Raw genomic sequence first — 18,480 nt, forward strand, 5'->3', positions numbered from 1 at the left:
CTAACAGCTGTGGTCACTGAATGACTTCTGAGGTAAATGTGATGCTACGTGACATTGTTTACAAGCTTTTGAAACCCTGAGCGATTACACAACATATGATACGTTTCAGTATCATATCAAGTTGTAATGTTGACGACCAAGATGGCGGCGCGAGTAGATCGCGAGGCTCAGCGTCTCTCCAGATTCTGCAATTTTGCGGTATTTTTCCTGTTCTTCTCGGGTCTGTTCGCACAGAACAGTTGTGCCTTTACATCGTACACCCGCGCTGAGCTTTTGGATATTGGTTTGCGAATTTCCGACAGTTTTATGGACAATCTACAACTCCTTCCTGAGATCGCTAAGACACCGGTGACTCTGCACTCTACCCGGCCGGGCGGAAGTGCACGCAGACGGCGGCGTGATCGTAAACAAAGGCGAGGGAGACGTGGAGGAACGCGTGCTAAGCTAACGCTTACTCCTCATCGGCTCTCTTTACCCAGCATTTTCCTTGCCAATGTACGGTCGCTAGTGAACAAAATGGAGGAGATTCGACTCAGCATCACACACAGTAAGAAACTTTTGAACTGTAACGTCCTAATATTCACGGAAACCTGGTTAAACAGCGGAATACCGGACACCGCTATCGAGCTAGCGGGACGCCACACACTCCGGGCGGATAGAACATTAGATGGCTCTGGGAAGAGCAGAGGGGGTGGATTGTGCATTTATATTAACAAAGCTTGGTGCACAAACTCTGCTATTGTTGGGAGTCATTGTTCAGCTAACCTGGAGTTTCTCATGGTTAAATGTAGACCGTTTTATCTACCGCGGGAGTTCACCTCCACTATTATCACAGCAGCTTATATTCCACCCGATGCTGATGCCAAGCTTGCTATGAAAGAACTTCACGCAGCCATCAGTAAACAACAGACTGATCACCCGGAAGCTGCGTTTATTGTTGCAGGTGACTTTAATCACTCAAACTTAAAGTCAGTGCTACCCAAGTTTCACCAGCATGTTTCCTGCCACACCAGAGGAAACAAAACCTTAGACCATGTCTACACAAACATGGCCGGAGCTTACGTTGCGACACCCCTCCCCCACCTGGGACAGTCAGACCACCTCTCTTTGTTTCTCAGACCCAAATATTCACCCCTCATCAACCGCGTGAAGCCATCAATGAAAACCATCAAGGTGTGGCCTGCGGGGGCAGACTCCACACTCCAGGAAAGGTTTCTAAACACAGACTGGAGTATGTTTGCTTCTCAAGCCACCAGTGGCGCTCACACGGACATTGACTCCTACACCTCCTCAGTATTGGATCATATCAATACCACCATCGACAGTGTTACAACCCAGAAACAGATCACCACATACCCAAATCAGAAGCCTTGGATGAACAGGGAAGTACGACTCCTGCTGAAGTCACGCAATACTGCCTTCAGATCAGGAGATGCACAAGCCTACAGCGCATCCAGAGCTAACCTGAAGAGGGGCATCAAAAAGGCCAAGCACTGCTACAAGCTAAAGATAGAGGGTCACTTTTCCAACTCTGACCCTCGACGCATGTGGCAGGGCATCCAGGCCATCAGTGACTACAAACCCCCCCACTCCACCCCCGCAGCCACTGATGTCAACTTCCTGAATGAGCTAAATTACTTTTATGCTCGTTTTGAAAGAGACAACAGAGAAACTGCCACCAAGCTCAAACCCTCCGCTGACCACCCACCAATCACACTCTCCACCACAGATGTCTGCAAGGCACTGAGCCGGATCAGCGCGCACAAGGCTGCTGGACCAGACAACATCCCTGGACGTGTGCTCAGGGCATGTGCGGAGCAGCTCGCTGGGGTTTTTACAGACATTTTCAACCTGTCTCTCGCCCAAGCAGCTGTACCATCATGCTTTAAACGCACTTCCATTGTGCCAGTGCCGAAACACTCCAGCCCGAGGTGCCCTAATGACTACCGCCCTGTAGCACTCACACCCATCATTATGAAGTGCTTTGAGCGGCTGGTCCTGGAACACCTAAAAGACTCTATACCATCCACATTGGACTCACACCAGTTTGCCTACCGCAGCAATAGGAGCACAGAGGATGCCGTTTCCATGGCACTGCACTCTGTGCTCACCCATCTGGACAGTAAAAACACTTATGCACGCATGCTGTTTGTTGACTTCAGCTCAGCATTCAACACTGTCATCCCATCCAAGTTAATTGCCAAACTTGGAGACCTGGGCATCAACACTTCAATGTGTAACTGGATTTTGGACTTCCTAACTGACAGACCCCAGAATGTTCGATCAGGATCCACCTGCTCCACATCCATCACACTCAACACTGGTGTACCACAGGGCTGTGTGCTAAGTCCGTTTCTCTACTCCCTCTTCACCTCCGACTGCAAGCCTGTGTATGGAACTAATTCCATCGTCAAGTTTGCGGACGACACTACGGTGATTGGTCTCATCAGCAACAACGATGAGACTGCCTACAGGGAAGAGATCCAGCACCTGGCCACATGGTGCGCTGATAATAACCTGCTCCTCAACACCACCAAAACGAAGGAGCTCATCGTGGACTTCAGGAAGGAGTCAAGAGGCACACACGACACCATCCACATCAATGGAATGGCTGTTGAGCGTGTCTCCAGTTTCAAGTTCCTGGGGATCCACATCTCGGCGGACATGTCGTGGACGACCAACACCTCCAGCCTGGTCAAGAAGGCTCACCAGCGCCTCTTCTTCCTGAGGACACTGAGGAAGAATCAGCTCTCCTCGGCCATCCTGGTGAACTTCTACCGCTGCGCAATAGAAAGCATCCTGACCAACTGTGTGGCAGTGTGGTATGGGAGCTGCTCTGTTGCGGAACGCAAGGCACTGCAGCGGGTGGTGAAAACTGCCCAGCGCATCACAGGGACTCCACTGCCTGCCATCGAACACATCCAGAGGAAACGCTGCCTGCATCGAGCTCGCAGCATCCTCAAGGACTCCTCTCACCCAGCCCACAGACTGTTTTCTCTCCTGCCCTCCGGCAGGCGTTTCAGGATCCTCCGGACCAGGACCAGCAGACTAAAGAACAGTTTTTTCCCCAGAGCTGTCTCTTTATTGAACTCAAACCCCCGTTGATCCACTTCCCTCATAAACTGATAACTCTCCTACCTCACATCTGCCTTCACTTTGTTATTTGCACTACTGACTGTTTATTACAGTAACAACTGTTTACTTATGCATTCTGCACCACCATACCGTAACTGGATAATGCTCATCTGCACTGCCGACTGTATTTACAGTAACAATGTTTACATTTGCATTTTGCACCGTACTTCTAACTGGAATATGCAACCACTTTCCACTGCACTTTTACACTTTCTTTCGGATAGCTCTGTCCATAATTTATTGTACTAACTTAATCCACTGCTATATTCCTCATATTAGCCTAACATATTCCTGTATACCTCTAACTGTAAAATTCTGTTCAAGTAATAACCGTCTGTATATTTATTCATAGTACATAGTCACCTGTAAATTCTGTTTATAGTAATAGCCATCTGTATATTTATTCATAGTACATATTCACCTGTAAATTCTGTTTATAGTAATAGCCATCTGTATATTTATTCACTGTATATATTCATCTGTAAATTCAGTTCTACTTATAGTAATAACCATCTCTCTACTTATACATATTTATATATATTCAGAACATTTTATGTCCTGCACTTACGCAACCATTGTATATATCCTGCACTTGCTGCTATTGCACTTCTGGTTAGACCTAAACTGCATTTCGTTGCCTTGTACTTGTACTTGTGTAATGACAATAAAGTTGAATCTAATCTAATCTAATGTATTCTCAACATACCTGTTGATTCATGTTTATTGTTTGACACCGAACTGACGCACATATACAGTGATCTGTCACATCAAATTAAAGAGCGTCAAAATGGCATGTATCGTTTTAATTTTGTGATAAAATGGACAGAATACTTAATATGTTGTGGAAGCTCGGATTGAAGCATGTTCCGCGTGTAAAACAAGCCGACTGTTAACTGTTAAAGATTGCATTCGTACTGTTCGGTACACGTGTGCACCGAACCGAAAGCCCTGTACCGAAACTGGTACTAATACGTGTACCGTTACACCCCTAATGAGCATAGCATGTTTCCTAAATCTCATCGTCATTTTTTTTTTTGACTATACTAAAGCATTAAAAATACCATAACACTTGTATTTCGTTTGTACTAAATCAACAAAAAGTGGTATTTTTGCACATTGATCAACATGTTCAATTGACAGCTCTACTTTCTACTCGCATGCTTTGTGGTGAAATGCTAGCAGGTTTATGTGGTTATAGAAGTTTTGACGGTTCCTCAGAGCCACAAGCCAAGCTTGTTTACCTTTTAAAGAATCCTCCTGAACAACTACGAGCAGCTGAACTCGTTTCTGCTTTGAATTGCAGGAGGGACGTGTACTCCCTGTCTGTAGAGAAACAGTACTTTCCACTTTCTTGACGGCAGGTTTCATGTCTTTTAAAGCTACTGATTTGTATGTAGCTAAGGATAGTACGAACATCCTGCCGCTCACATGAGCACCAAAGCTTTAATAAGAGATTGAGAGAAAATACATGATGGCAAATTTTCAGGCCATATTTTATATGCGGAGCCAATATAGAAGCATAGAAAGCTTTGCTGTGTTGGCCACACCGATAGTGGTGATCGTAAGTTGGTTCAGCCATTAATTTTTTCTTGCTCATTAAATTCTGAACCCTTTCTGAACATTGTTATTAGACAATCAAAATTCATTTTGCATACTTCTAGGTCACAATAAGACCTGCATCCATTGTTTAAAAAAGTGGGTACGGTGAAGTGCAATGACATTTTGCTTACTGCAGCCAACAGATTTTTTTCCGACAGTATGTTTGTGTCAAAGAGACTTCTTCCTCTGCATGCATTTGAACTTCAGCTTTGAGTTGCAGAGCCTAAAGCAAGATTGATGTGTAGAAAGCGTCACTGCTACTGTCTAAAATCTGCCATTCCTTCACCACCAAAGCCAAACTCGGTTTCATTTTCAGCCTCTTTGCTCCTGTGGGTCTGAGTAGCAAAACTCACATCTGCTGCATGACTGATTTACACATTTAGGGTGTAATATCAAATAATAATAATCACTTAAGAGAAGTGATCTTAATTCATTCTTATCATCCAAGTTACTTTTTTGTACCTTTTCCATCATGAAAATAGTTTTTTAAAGTTGACCTTGTCAGAGAGTGTGACTGGTGTCTTCTGTGTTTTTGTCGTCCATGCAGACGAGTCCTCCACAACGCTGAAAGTTGCCGCCTACATCTTGATTGGGATTGGATCTCTGTCCATGCTCATGGGTTTCCTGGGCTGCATCGGTGCCATTTATGAGGTCCGCTGCCTACTTGGAGTGGTGAGTAATTATAGAGAGTTATAGAGTCTTTTATTATTTATTTTTTATCATTTTATTTTGCATATTTATTTATATATAAATAGCTGCTGACTACATCAAAGCCAGCCAGTTTTGGTCTCTGTTATTTTTTTTATTATAATTTTAATTTATTTTATTATTTTTAAGTTCATTTTTATTTAAATTCATTTAATTATTTAAATTATTTTATTTTGCATATTTATTTATATATAAATAACTGCTGACTACATAAATAGCTGCTGACCTGCTGAATACATCAAAGCCAGCCAGTTTTGGTAACTGGTTTCTGTAATTTTTCTTTTATAATTTTATTTATTTTATTATTTAAATTGTTATTTTCTTTTTGTTTATTTTATTATTTAGATTTTTATTTTATTATTTAGATTTTTATTTTATCTTTTTCTTTCATTTTTTTCTTTTATAAAATTATTTTGCATATTTATTTATATATAAATAGATGCTGACTACATCAAAGCCAGCCAGTTTTGGTCTCTGTAATTTTAATTTTAATTTTCTTTTCTTTTAATTTTAATTTAATTTAATTTTATTTAATTTTATTATTTAGATTTTTATTTTATCTTATTTATTTTAGTATTTAGATTTTGATTTTATCTTTAAGAAAAATGTAAATAATAAAATAAAGATAAAATAAAAATCTAAATACTAAAATAAATAAGATAAAATAAAAATTTAAATAATAAAATATAAATAAAACAAGATAAAATAAAATAAAAATCTAAATAATAAAATAAATAAAAATAAAAATGTAAATAATAAAATATTTAAATTTTTATTTATATTTTATTATTTATATTTTTATTTTATCTTATTTATTTTAGTATTTAGATTTTTATTTTACCTTTATTTTATTATTTACATTTTTCTTTTTATTTATTTTATTATTTACATTTTTCTTTTATTTTATCTTTTTTATTTATTTATTTTATTATTTACATTTTTATTTTCTTATTTTATTTTCTTATTTAGATTGTTATTTTCTCTTATTTTCATTCATTTCATTCTTTTTAATTTAATTAATTAATAGCCAGCTCATTCTGTTCTCTGTGCTATTCACATAAATTATATTTGGCTTCTAACCATATTTAGTTGCAGCAAAAAGCATTACGTGAGAATTATTATATTATTATATACATTAGTAATAAAATAAAATTGTAAGTGTCTGTTAATAGCTTTAGGTTTTGCGGCCCAGCTTCATTGAGCACTGGTCCGTTCACAGAAGCTGCCATGTGTAGAGTTGCTGCTACGCTGTCGTATTCAGTCACAACAAGGCCAGACTTATGTGTGCCCAGACCGTCTGCTGAGGGAGGTCCATAAAGCCCTTCCCCATTAGCATGATAAAGAGTTAGTTTGAAATGGCTCTGTGAGGTTAATGCTGCTGGATTTACTGAGCTGGAGTGACGGGGATAAGCCAGTCAGATTTAGGGGATGTCCGTGGAAGAACTGGGGGCCATATTAGTATCCACAAGATCACTGGACAGTGGATAAGCTTAGTGGTCAGCAAAGGTCTTTATTAAACAGTTTGACCCATTTAGAAAATGACATTAGCTAGCGGTCATGTGCTTTATGTAATCATGCATTGTTGTAAGTTTTGTTAATATGTCCAATAAACAAATGAATGTGTTTGTCTGACCTCTAATGACTAAGATATCAGCTAGAATAAAAGGTTTGTCAAGACCTTTTGGATTGAGAAAAACTAGCTAGAAAGTTTGAAGTAGTTTAAAAGGTTCTTGCTTTTGTTTGAATGTCCAGTAATTGTAAATTGACGTTTCTGTTTGCAGTACTTCACCTGTCTCCTCCTCATCCTCATTGCCCAGGTGACAGCCGCTGTCCTCATCTACTTCCAGCGAGACCTGGTAGGTTACCATATCTCTGAAAGTGTACACTATGGTTTTGTAATTTTCAGTGTTGGGTGATGCAAGTTGTGTAATCAGATTACTTTTTCGAGTAAAGCAAGTTACTTTATTTTCCTATTTATTGACTGACCCCTGTCCTGTCCTCATGTTGAGAGAGTGCAGAGGCGTTGTGTGTGAACATGATGGTTATTCAGGGCTCCAGACTAACTTTTGCCTCGGTTGCACTAGTGCGCTTAATTTTTTTATTTAGGTGCACCAGCACAAAATTTAGGTGCACCCAAAAATTTCCCCCGGCTCGCGTCGCCTTTAACGCCACAATTTCAAGGTCACCTTTTTATCACGCTCCATATACATTCATATATATATATATTATTTAAATGACAACATGATATATGCAGTTACTCAGGAATTAAAATCAAGGGAAATAATGCTTTGAACATTACTATTTTAAAACTACAGTTTTAACAAAGTGTTGTAAATTAATTTAATAGATAATGAAATAATAAACAATGAAGTACAACTCATAATAAATAAAAATACAGAATTTTTAATTTCCTCTGCCTGCTATTATTATTATATTATATAATTTATATTATATTATATAATTTATATTATATTTATATTATATAATTTATATTATATTATTTATATTATAAATAATATAATAAATATAATATAATAAATATAATAAAATATAAATAATATAATATAATAAATATAATATAAATAATATAATAAATATAATAAAATATAATAAATATAATATAATATAAATAATATATTATATTATTTATATTATATTATATTATTTATATTATATTATATATATCTCATGCTTTGATGATTGTCATAATTATGTGGTAACGTTACTGATAGGCTATTGTAGGCTATGGTAGCCTATAGGGGAGATTCCCCCCTTCTATATGTAAAGCGCTTTGAGTGGATAGAAAAGCGCTATATAAATGTAACAAATTATTATAGCTTTTTATATTTCTTAATATAATTGTGCCTGCTGGAACAAATGCTATAATGAAATTATGAATTATTACGGGTAGATCACCGATTAAAAGTGGTCGAACGTTTTTTCAAAGAGCCAGAAAGTAACTTTGCAGCAGGCACAACCAATTAACAAAGATACCACTATACCCTCAAATATGGCATTATTTGAGGGGACAGCCATTTATAGTGGTGTCCGAACCATAGTGGACGTTATTGAGTGCACTCATTCAATCCCACATTGCACCGCAATAACGAGTGTACAGCCTATGTACACACAGCGGCTGTCCGAATTCGCTCACTTGTTTTCATTCACTCCTTCAAGTGAACTATATTAGTGGACTAACGTAGGGAATAGTGATTGAGGGTCTAGGGGAGATTTCGGATTCAGCCATTATTTCTCCAAAAGAATAAAAACGGTGAAATGCAAACTCAGAAAATTACACAAACCTACGATAATTAAATGTTAAATAGCACATATATACTTTGTGTATTTAATCTCACTTTATTAAGATCCAATTCAACCATAACCAAAAATGACTTGCACATATACATCACATTTGTTTAATTTTTTTGTAAAAGTGTTGAACCCAGGTAAAAAACCTAACGCAAAAGTAACACATTACTTTCCATAAAAAGTAACTAAGTAACTCAATTAGTTACTTTTTAGGGACTACTGCAATATTGTAACGCATTACTTTTAAAAGTAACTTTCCCCAAAACTTTTTTAGGATTATTTATATATAGTAATAATATAAATAATAATGGTATAATAAATAATAGAATAAATAATAGTAATATAGTGTTTTTATTAATATTTCAATTTTTCAGTTTTCATTTTAATTTTAGTAATTTTATGTGACATGCTTAAAAGGATTTTACCACCTTATATATCTTTAGTGTAGTTAGCTACACTTTGTTAATAGCTTGTGGTTTAGCCAACACTTAACTGTAGTTTAAATTATGATTAGCGTTTAAAAGTAGCTTCTCCAACACTATTCTGAAAACTTCTGATTTAGTTCACCTGGAACAGTGTTAATATAAATACAAATATTTCTTACATTTCTCTTGACCTAGCAGTATGAATAGATGTGTTTTGATGGAGTTTCTGATGTTTGCATGTCATTGCTCTGTTAAAAATCGCGTTTTGTGCAACGGCGTCACAAGCTTGCAACACAGTCTCTAGTGAACTGTGACTATTCTGTAATTTCTTAACCTTTTGATTGTAGCCCGTCGTGTTAGGTGGTAACAGGAAATGTGTCAAGTGAGCAGGTGGTGTAGAAACTATGATTTTAAATTAAGTAGCTGTTATTAAAGGCATGAGCGTTCACTGCTATATTTCACTTCCTAATTCATTTCAATGCAGAAAGTGGAACTAATTCACTTTCCACTGCACAACATTCACCTTTCAGACAAGATGGTGTGTGTGTGTTTCCGTGAGTAACAAAAACAAGAAGCGTGTTTGATGTGGGTGATTCCACTCATATATGTGAAACTTTTCGACAACAGTGCCCTCTTCAGGAACAGGAAACACACAAACATTTCACACCAAATGGCTGAGATGATTAAAAAAGGCATTGTGGTCTTAACAGCCTTTCTATAGTATTAGGAAGGATATATACATCCTCTAATGCAACTTGTGTTTAGTCAGCCTTTCTTAAATCAGTTTTCGTTAAGTAGCACCAGGCCTAACCACAGCCATAAGCTCATGCTTAATGCTCTACTTATTTCTTTATGTCCATATTATCAGACATTCAGTGCATAGATATTTGACTTTTAGTTATAGAGTGTTTAGTCTTCCTGTAGAGCAGGTGGAGTCTGTTGGAGTCTGTGATTGGGCATGCTCTCTTTTCTCTTTATACTTGACCACAGGGCATGGTGACTGCTTTCCCAGAACAGGGCGAGGTTCACCGCCGTCTCTTACGCCCTATCTGCATAAGCAGTGTTTTGCCGTTTTAGTTTATCATTGTTGTAGCCCCTTCATAGCTGCACCACCACACCTCCTACACACGCACACCAACTTCAAACAAGTCTTCTCAAGATAAAGTTCACTTTAACAGTGATTTACTGTTGAAAGGTTTTCAACGTAAAATGTATATGTTGAAATTGTAAAGGGTGTTTTTTAAACTGGTTTATGCCAATTTTTCAACTCTCCAAAAATACTATGTTTAAAAAGTTTGGGGCAGTGAGTACTTTTATTCAGCAAAGATGCATAAAATTAATCAAAAGGAACAGTACAAACATTTCTAATGTCTTGAAAAATCCTGGTTTCCTCAAAACTATTAAGTAGCACTACTGTTTTCAACAATGATAATAATAAGAAATGTTTCTTGAGCAGCGAATCTGCATATTAGAATGATTTCTGAAGGATCATGTGACACTGAAGACTGGAGCTGAAAATTCAGCTTTGCAGTATGAATAAATTACATTTTTAAATATATCATAATAGTTTATGTATTAATATATTATTATTGAAATTGTTGTTACTTTTTCACCAAATAAATTCAGCCTTGGTGAGCATAAGAGACATAAAATATTACAAAATCTTAAATTAGATTAGAAAAAGTAAAAAAAATCATAGCTATACATTTTTTGGCTTCAATTAATTTAACATAAATGCAAAAAATTATGCAAAAATATTAAACATTTAAATGTAGAGTATATGAATATACTTGTGTTTCCAGCAGTAGTCCTTTTTCAGTGGCGCTGGTTAAAGTATTTTTAGTATTTAAAAAAAATAAAAAAAAAGTAATTTTTAAAGAGTTATGAAGCCATAACCTAAGCCAATCAGCTTCGAGGTGAATCACAACATTGCAAACTTTGGTTTGAAGCAAAAAAGATTCAAAAAATTGGACAAAAAGACAAAGCCTGTGTACTTAACAGTGTTAGTGAATGAAATAACTGCAATCCCATCAGGCATTGCAAACTGTAAAATATAAAACATTTACAAAGGTTGATTATATATGCAAACATTTTGAGAGCGTCATTCACAGTGCTTCATGAGTGGGTGGAGCTAAAGAGCTATTTTGGTGTGTTGCTTTTTTAGACCCTCTGATTGGTGTAATTTTCTGTATAGCATCATGGGTAATGTAGTTTTCACCATGAATGAATTCCGCTCTGTTAAAAACAATTATAATAAAAATTCTGCATGTACCATTGATTTAACAACATCGGAGCTCACAAAAAGTGTGTCTTTAGAAGTTATTGTTCAAAATCAATTTCCAGAAAAATGCACTTTAAAAAGAATACAGTGTGTCGTTCAGTTCACAAGAAAGTTCAAATTGCAGATCCACCTTAACATTTGTCCATGTGCTTCTTTTCAGCTGAGAAACGAGATTTCCACTATTGTGAACACAATTCTGGTGAACTACACCGGTCATAACAAGACATCTGAGCTTGCCTGGGATTACCTCCAGAGTACGGTGAGCGTGAGCTATTGTCTGCCATTTCCTCCTTCACTGCCATTTTCCATCCTTCCCTCACAGTGAAACAATAATATTTTCCAGATGAGAAAAGATTGCCAATAGTATTTTTATCATGGCTTTTTATTTCTTATTTAACAAGCAGCTGTTTAAAGTTATTTTTATTGAGTTTAATACAAATTTTTTGCTGTAGTGTAAAATTTCTTTCCTGCTTTTTTTCCTTTCTCTCACAGATGAAGTGCTGTGGTTGGACTGGACCATCGAACTGGACGGAGAACATGTTGATAAAGTCAAGTCAAAAGAACAACTCTCAGATTCTGTATCCATGTTCCTGCAGAAATGTGTCCATCAGTGGCACGGATGTTAAAGAATCAGGCCTGTGTCAGTCTTTGTACCCTGAATGGCCTGTCTTCACTATGGTACAGACGTGCAGTACAGCTTTAATGCACACATTGACGCTTCCAGATGCAATTTCCTGCATAAACCTTCCTGATTCTTGGACCCAATAGCTAAAGCTTCAACCCTTGTAGCGCTCGCCATTATACACACACAGCTTCTCATTGCTAGTGCAATAATTCTCTCTCAAACCTGGCGTTTGTGTTTCATACTGCTAGTGAGAAATCCCTCTCCATCTGTGCCTCATTCTCTCCCTCCTTCATTTTGCTTCTTTGCAACATATGGATTTCCTTTGTGAACTGGATATCCGCTTTTCTCAGCCTGCTAACCATTGAGTCCCCATTCAAACATCTGGCACTTTTATTAATAGTGATTGATTTATGACTCTGATACAGGTTGTGCTTCTGCTCATTAGGTCTCAAAGGCCGGGGCAGTTTTCAGACCTGTATTTGCATATTTGCATAGAACAGGCTACTTGCATTTAAAGGACAATTCTGAATGTTTTTCCATTATGCTATTACGTGTGTCAGGAGCATATACACAGTCCAGTTGTTCAAGTAAGCGAACAAAGCGTTTGCTGTAAATCAAAATGTAGTTTCCTGTAAACTAGACCACTGACTGTTCTAGAGTTTGGCCTAGCTTGAGTTTGGCATGTTCAGTTTGTCTCTTCTGATGTTATCTCTGCAGAGCTCTGTCTGTTTAGGATCATTTCCAAACCATGCGTATCTTGTTTCACTTTTCCTCCCCAGTTGTTCTGCTTGTTTCATTTCTCTTCATTCCCTGTTTGCAGGGCTGTATATCTAGTGTGGAGGACTGGCTCCTGAGGAACTATGGAGTTGTTCTGGGAGTCTGTGTTGGAATAGCAGTGATTGAGGTAAATGTAGAAAGCGTATCTTGTGAAATGCATTCCCAATTCATTAATATTTCTTTTGTAGGTGCGTGTGCGCGTGTCCGGTATGGCTTTCATTAAAGGTGCACTATGTAACTTTTCCGTCCGCTAGATGTCGCCTATTCAAAACAAAGGCGTAGTTTGATGACGCCAAGTTTGAGCGCAGAATCTTGGGCAATGTGGTCTTCACCTCACAGCAAAAGAATCATGATAGGACTTGGGCAGAAATCATGTTCATGAATGCGATTATTAACGTTATTGTAGTATGAAGCAGAGCAGGCCCGTATGTTGTGGAATTGAGTGATTGTTAATAGACCCTTTTCACTTTTCCGGGTTTCTCAGAGCGGAAGTCGTCATCGTTGGGTTAAATATTATAGCTGTGAATGAGAGAATACAATAAAAATTTTGTGTGCCCATTTGCTCACATAGCAAAAGAAAAACGCCACAGTAGTGAGATTTCACAACTTTCAAAAAGAGGGAAAAAATAGTGTGAGATTGATAACGGCAGTAAAAAGAGAGAAATATGTTAATTTTTACCATCACTCCCATAGATGCTATTACTAAACACCCTCACAGCAGCGGTAACTTTTTTTATTGTAATTTGATGCAAAAGTAATAAAATACAAAGTATTAGTGTTATAAGTGTACATATATTTAAAAAAAAATACAAAAAACGTTGCAGGATTTACGATATTGATGACCGTTAAAATGCATCATCACAGTCTGTGAAAAGGGTCTATAAGATGAACGCAACACACGCCTCGCGAGCAGCGACTTTTATTATGTCACAGTCGCCGGCGCCACTTCCGCTTTTCCGGTCATGAGTATGAGGTAACGCAGCTCTGTTTATCATATTAGATGCATCTGAGTGTGTTTATAATGATATTATGACATTACTCTGTGCGTTCACTCTGCGGCTGCTATGACACTTGTTCACACTGCAGTGAGAGTAAAGCGTTTCTGCAAAATAAAACCGGAAACCGAGGGAACGCAGATATGATGCCATCGACAGGCGACTCCCTCACAAGTCCCGGTTCCTTGGTTAAAATGGCAATTTTCTCACGATTTACAAATAGTTGGAAACATTTGGGATATTGTAAGTACTCAACTGAACAAAATATATAACACTGGCCTAGTGGTTTTTGGATATTTTACTGCAAAAATGTTACATAGTGCAGCTTTAACCTTCATTTCTGTTATTTTTCCACAAATACTGTGCAACTTGGTCCCTTTTTGTTTGTTTTGGCACATTATACACTAAAAATATGTGAGTCAGTCCAGGAGACATGATCTGTTCACATTGAAATCTGCTATTGGCCACATTTAAAACAACAATGTGAACTATACAAAAAAATGTCTGATCTGAGCAATAAATTGGGATTGAGCACTAAGCCTCGAAGTGTGAATGTAGCCTAAGTCCTCGTTTAGCTTGTAAACGTGTGTTTCTGTGTGTGTGCTTTGTGTGTATGAGAGAGGTGGGGGACCAGATTGTGATCTCTGTCTATTCTGCTTACTCCAGCTTTTAGGGATGATCCTGTCCATGTGCCTGTGCAAGAGCGTCCAGCAGGAGGATTACACCAAAGTACCTAAATACTGAGAGCAAACCCCCCTCCAGTGAGTCCGTGTTACAGCCTCCGCACACCAGCAGAACAACTGGAACAAAGCAGGCCAGACGTCATCTGGTCTGGTCACACACACATACATTTTATTATCCCCTTTAAACATTGAAAAATCACCCTGTATAGGATCAACGTTTTTTATTTTTGTTGTATCTTTTTCTGTTGTGTCTTTTTGTTCTTGTTAGGGTCTAAATAGCTTAATCTCACTCTTAGCTACACTGTGGCGTTTATGGTTTTCATCGTTAGTTGAATCTGAGAGCACTTTAGGGAATAGAGAGTTTGATATGGGATTATTTTACCTTTTATAAAAAAAAATTGTATGAGAATTGTGTACGTTCAGTTATGTATATATCAATACGAATGGCATACTTCAGTGAGGTTCGTTCGGAGTGAATAACTACATCCTAGTTATCGCTGCACTTAATGATGGTGTTCTGTGCGTGTTATTAGCCGGGTTGGGTCACTCAGGGTGGAGGCAGGAGCGGTGAGGGTAAAGATGGCTGCGGTTGAGGAACGTTAGGGCAGATGACAGGCCTGAAGGCTGGAACGGCGTAGTGGAGCGTTTCTTGTGGTTTACATGTGAGTCGGTCTACATCGCTCTGTAGATCAGGGTGTGTATGTGGATTTAGGTTGTGCACGTATCCCACAGTTCCTCATGCTGCGCTGGTGTGGGTAAAACAGCTGTGCAAGTATGTCAATAACAGGCATTGGATACAGCCTGCAGCACCAGAGCGAAATCCACTGACCCATTTCAGCTGAACCAAAAAGTGTGTGAGGCTTTTTAATATCTTTGCGTTTCGTCGTTTTAAGTATTTTAGTATCTGTGGAGTATTCGTGTGAAGCTGATGTAAACTGGTCCGCTTTTTGAAATGAGTAAACCTGATTTTTGTTTCTATCAAAACCCGGCTTGCTTAAATCAAAGGCGTTTCTGAGGAATAGTTTGGGCTGTTTTAGTGCTGTCAGTGTTAGTTCAGAACAGAAACATCCGAAGCTTCCTCTGAGAAGATAAGAGAAAGGAATGACCCGGCCGCTGTCTGTAAGGCCATTTCAAAACACTTTGTTGGTTTTTTGACAAAGAAATCTTCTTGTTTCATAGATCAGTCCTTTACAATAAAATGCCGGTTGTATTGTAATGTGATGGACCTAGAAGAGAGAGAAATTAGTCATTTATCTTTATGATTTTCAACATTTAAAGATCTATTAATACTTTTTGTCAAAAGTCTTTTTTTGTATCTTGTCAAGATGCCGTCTCCTCTAGAACTCTAGTTATTTAAGAGCATTTTTTATTATCTGAAAACATACCAACGTTGTACGGAAGCTTGTTTCCGCCACAAATGGAAAATAAAAAAGATAATTGCGACTTTTATATCGCACAATTCTGACCCCCCCCCCCCCGAATTGAGGTATGAATTCGGAATTGCGAGATACATATTTTTACTCGCAGTTGCAATTCTGATTTTATTTCCGTCTCAATTGCGATATATAAAGTCGAGTAACGAGTGACTCTCAGAATCGCGAGTTATAATGTCAGAACTGTAAGATATAGCCTACACTTGCAATTGTGAGAAAATGTCAGAATTGTGAGCTGACTTTTTTCTCAGAACTCACAATTGCAGTTTATATCTCACAATTCAGATTTTTTTTCTTTCAATTGCCACTTTAGTTCTCAGAATTGTGAGAAAAATAGTCAGAATTACCTGGGGGTTTTTTTGTATTGTTGTATTCGGTGGCAGAAACAAGCTCTCATAATGTTGGGATAATTGTGTATTTCCGAGGTAAAGTGAAGGGCTTTTTCTACTTATACAAAATGTTATGTTTAAAGGGCAAGCCATGTTTATGTAGTTTTACCGGCTGCTTCAGTAGTACAAAACATGTCTATGCAATAGTTTCAGTTGGATTAAAAGAAATCTTTGACACAATATGCTTTCCATTGTCTTTTTTTATTGTCTTATTTCAGTTTGAATGTGACACTGGAGTTGTACGGCAATGGTCGGTCCGTTTTTGTTTTGTTTTTGAAAGTTGTCTCTTTTGCTCACCAAGGTTGAATTTGTTTCTTCAAAATGACAGTAAAAACAGCAAACATTGTGAAATATTATTACACCTTAAAATTAAAGTTTTCTATTTTAATATATTTTAAAATATATAATATATTACATTGATGGTAAAGCTGAATTTTCAGCATCATTACTCCAGTCTTCAGAGTCACATGATCCTTCAGAAATCATTCTAATGCTGATGTACTGCTGAAGAAACATTTCTTATTATCAATGTTGAAAATATTGATATTTTTGTAGAAACATACACTCTCGTTCAAAAGTTTTAGATTGGTAATATTTTTTATGTTTTTAGAAGAAGTCTCTTATGCTCACCAAGGCTGCATTTATTTTATTAAAAATACAAAAAATCTTTAATATTGTGAAATATTATTAAAATGTAAAATAACTTTTCTATTTGAATATATTTTAAAATGTAATCTATTCCTGTGATCAAAGTTGAATTTTCAGCATCATTACTCCAGTCTTCAGTGTCACATGACCCTTCAGAAATCATTCTAATATGATCAAAAAACATTTATGGTTATTATCAATGTTGAACAGTCGTGTACATTTTAGGATTATTTGATGAATAGAAAGTACAAAAGAACAGTATTTATCTTAAATGGATAGCTTTTGCAACATTATACAACCGTTCAAAAGTTTTGGACAGTAAGAATTATTATTTATTTATTTTTTTTTGGGAAAGAACTTAAAGAAATGAATACATTTATTCAGCAAGGATGCATTAAATTGAACAAAAGTGACAGCAATGACATTTATAATGTTACAAAGGATTCTATTTAAAATAAATACTGTTAAACACTTTCTATTGATCAAAGAATCCTATCAAAGTCACATAACTATTTTCAACATTGATGATGATCATAAATGTTTCTTGATCATATTAGATTGATTTCTGAAGGATCATGTGACACTGAGGACTGGAGTAATGATGCTGAAAATTCAGCTTTGATCACAGAAATTAATTTTAAAATGTATTCAAATAGAAGTTATTTGACATTTTTAATAATATTTCACAATATTACTGTTTTTTTTTGTTGTTGTATTTTTTTATAAATAAATGCAGCCTTGGTGAGCATAAGAGACTTCCTTAGAAACATAAAGAATCATACAAACGTTTGAACGGCAGTGTACATTTGTTTTCAGGACTCTTTGATAAATACAGTTAAAAAGAACAGCACTTAATTAAAGTGTCAGTAAAGAGTACATTGCTACCAAAAATGTGAAAGTATTAGAAAATGAAAGTTTAGTAATTAAAACTATTAATTTTAAAAAACTTTTAAATGCAAGGACTGTCTTCATTCTTGCTGTTGAGAGCTGCATTGACGGTTGTAACCAGAAGAGGGCGCTATTGGAAAACGAAATCTTGTAACTCTAATGGTGCGGTTCCCAAATCCCAACTACTGAAACCCTGGACCAATAGGTAGGTTTTTCAGTCTGAAAGTTTAGCCCTAACCCTACCCATACATTATCCCTAAAATCAGATTGAAATTATAGGTGAATAACACTGATGTTGAATCACCCAACCCTGGTTGCAAGTAAACTGTAAACTTGTCCCTCAAATCTGATTGGAATTTTGCTCCAGGATCAACAAAGATGTTGATCCAGGAAAAGGTTGTGCTTGGTTCTACTAGGTATATGCTAGTTTTCATGCTATTTCATGTCGAATTGTTCAGCATGGCGTAAAATCATTCTTTTATCTCACGAAGATATAGGCTATTAATAATTACAGACAAAATACAGAATTTCCAATTCCTTCTGATGTATTTATAATTAAAGGGTTATGCATGTTATTTGTGGTTA

General features: G+C 36.9%; 1 protein-coding gene across 1 annotated transcript in view; it reads left to right on the forward strand.

Annotated features, from left to right (window-relative positions):
• Window positions 1-16,538, forward strand: part of cd82b (CD82 molecule b) — a 39,716-nt gene extending 23,178 nt beyond the window's left edge. The window contains exons 4-9 of the mRNA XM_079825027.1: window positions 5,282-5,406; window positions 7,224-7,298; window positions 11,618-11,716; window positions 11,950-12,135; window positions 12,903-12,986; window positions 14,521-16,538. Of these exons, the coding sequence (XP_079681153.1) occupies window positions 5,282-5,406; window positions 7,224-7,298; window positions 11,618-11,716; window positions 11,950-12,135; window positions 12,903-12,986; window positions 14,521-14,598 (647 nt within the window). The 3' untranslated portion in view covers window positions 14,599-16,538. The remainder of the gene's footprint in view (window positions 1-5,281; window positions 5,407-7,223; window positions 7,299-11,617; window positions 11,717-11,949; window positions 12,136-12,902; window positions 12,987-14,520) is intronic.
• Window positions 16,539-18,480: the final 1,942 nt, after the last annotated feature.

The sequence above is a fragment of the Gobio gobio genome (genome assembly GCF_949357685.1).
Source record: "Gobio gobio genome assembly, chromosome: 9".
Classification (NCBI taxonomy): Eukaryota; Metazoa; Chordata; class Actinopteri; order Cypriniformes; family Gobionidae; genus Gobio; species Gobio gobio.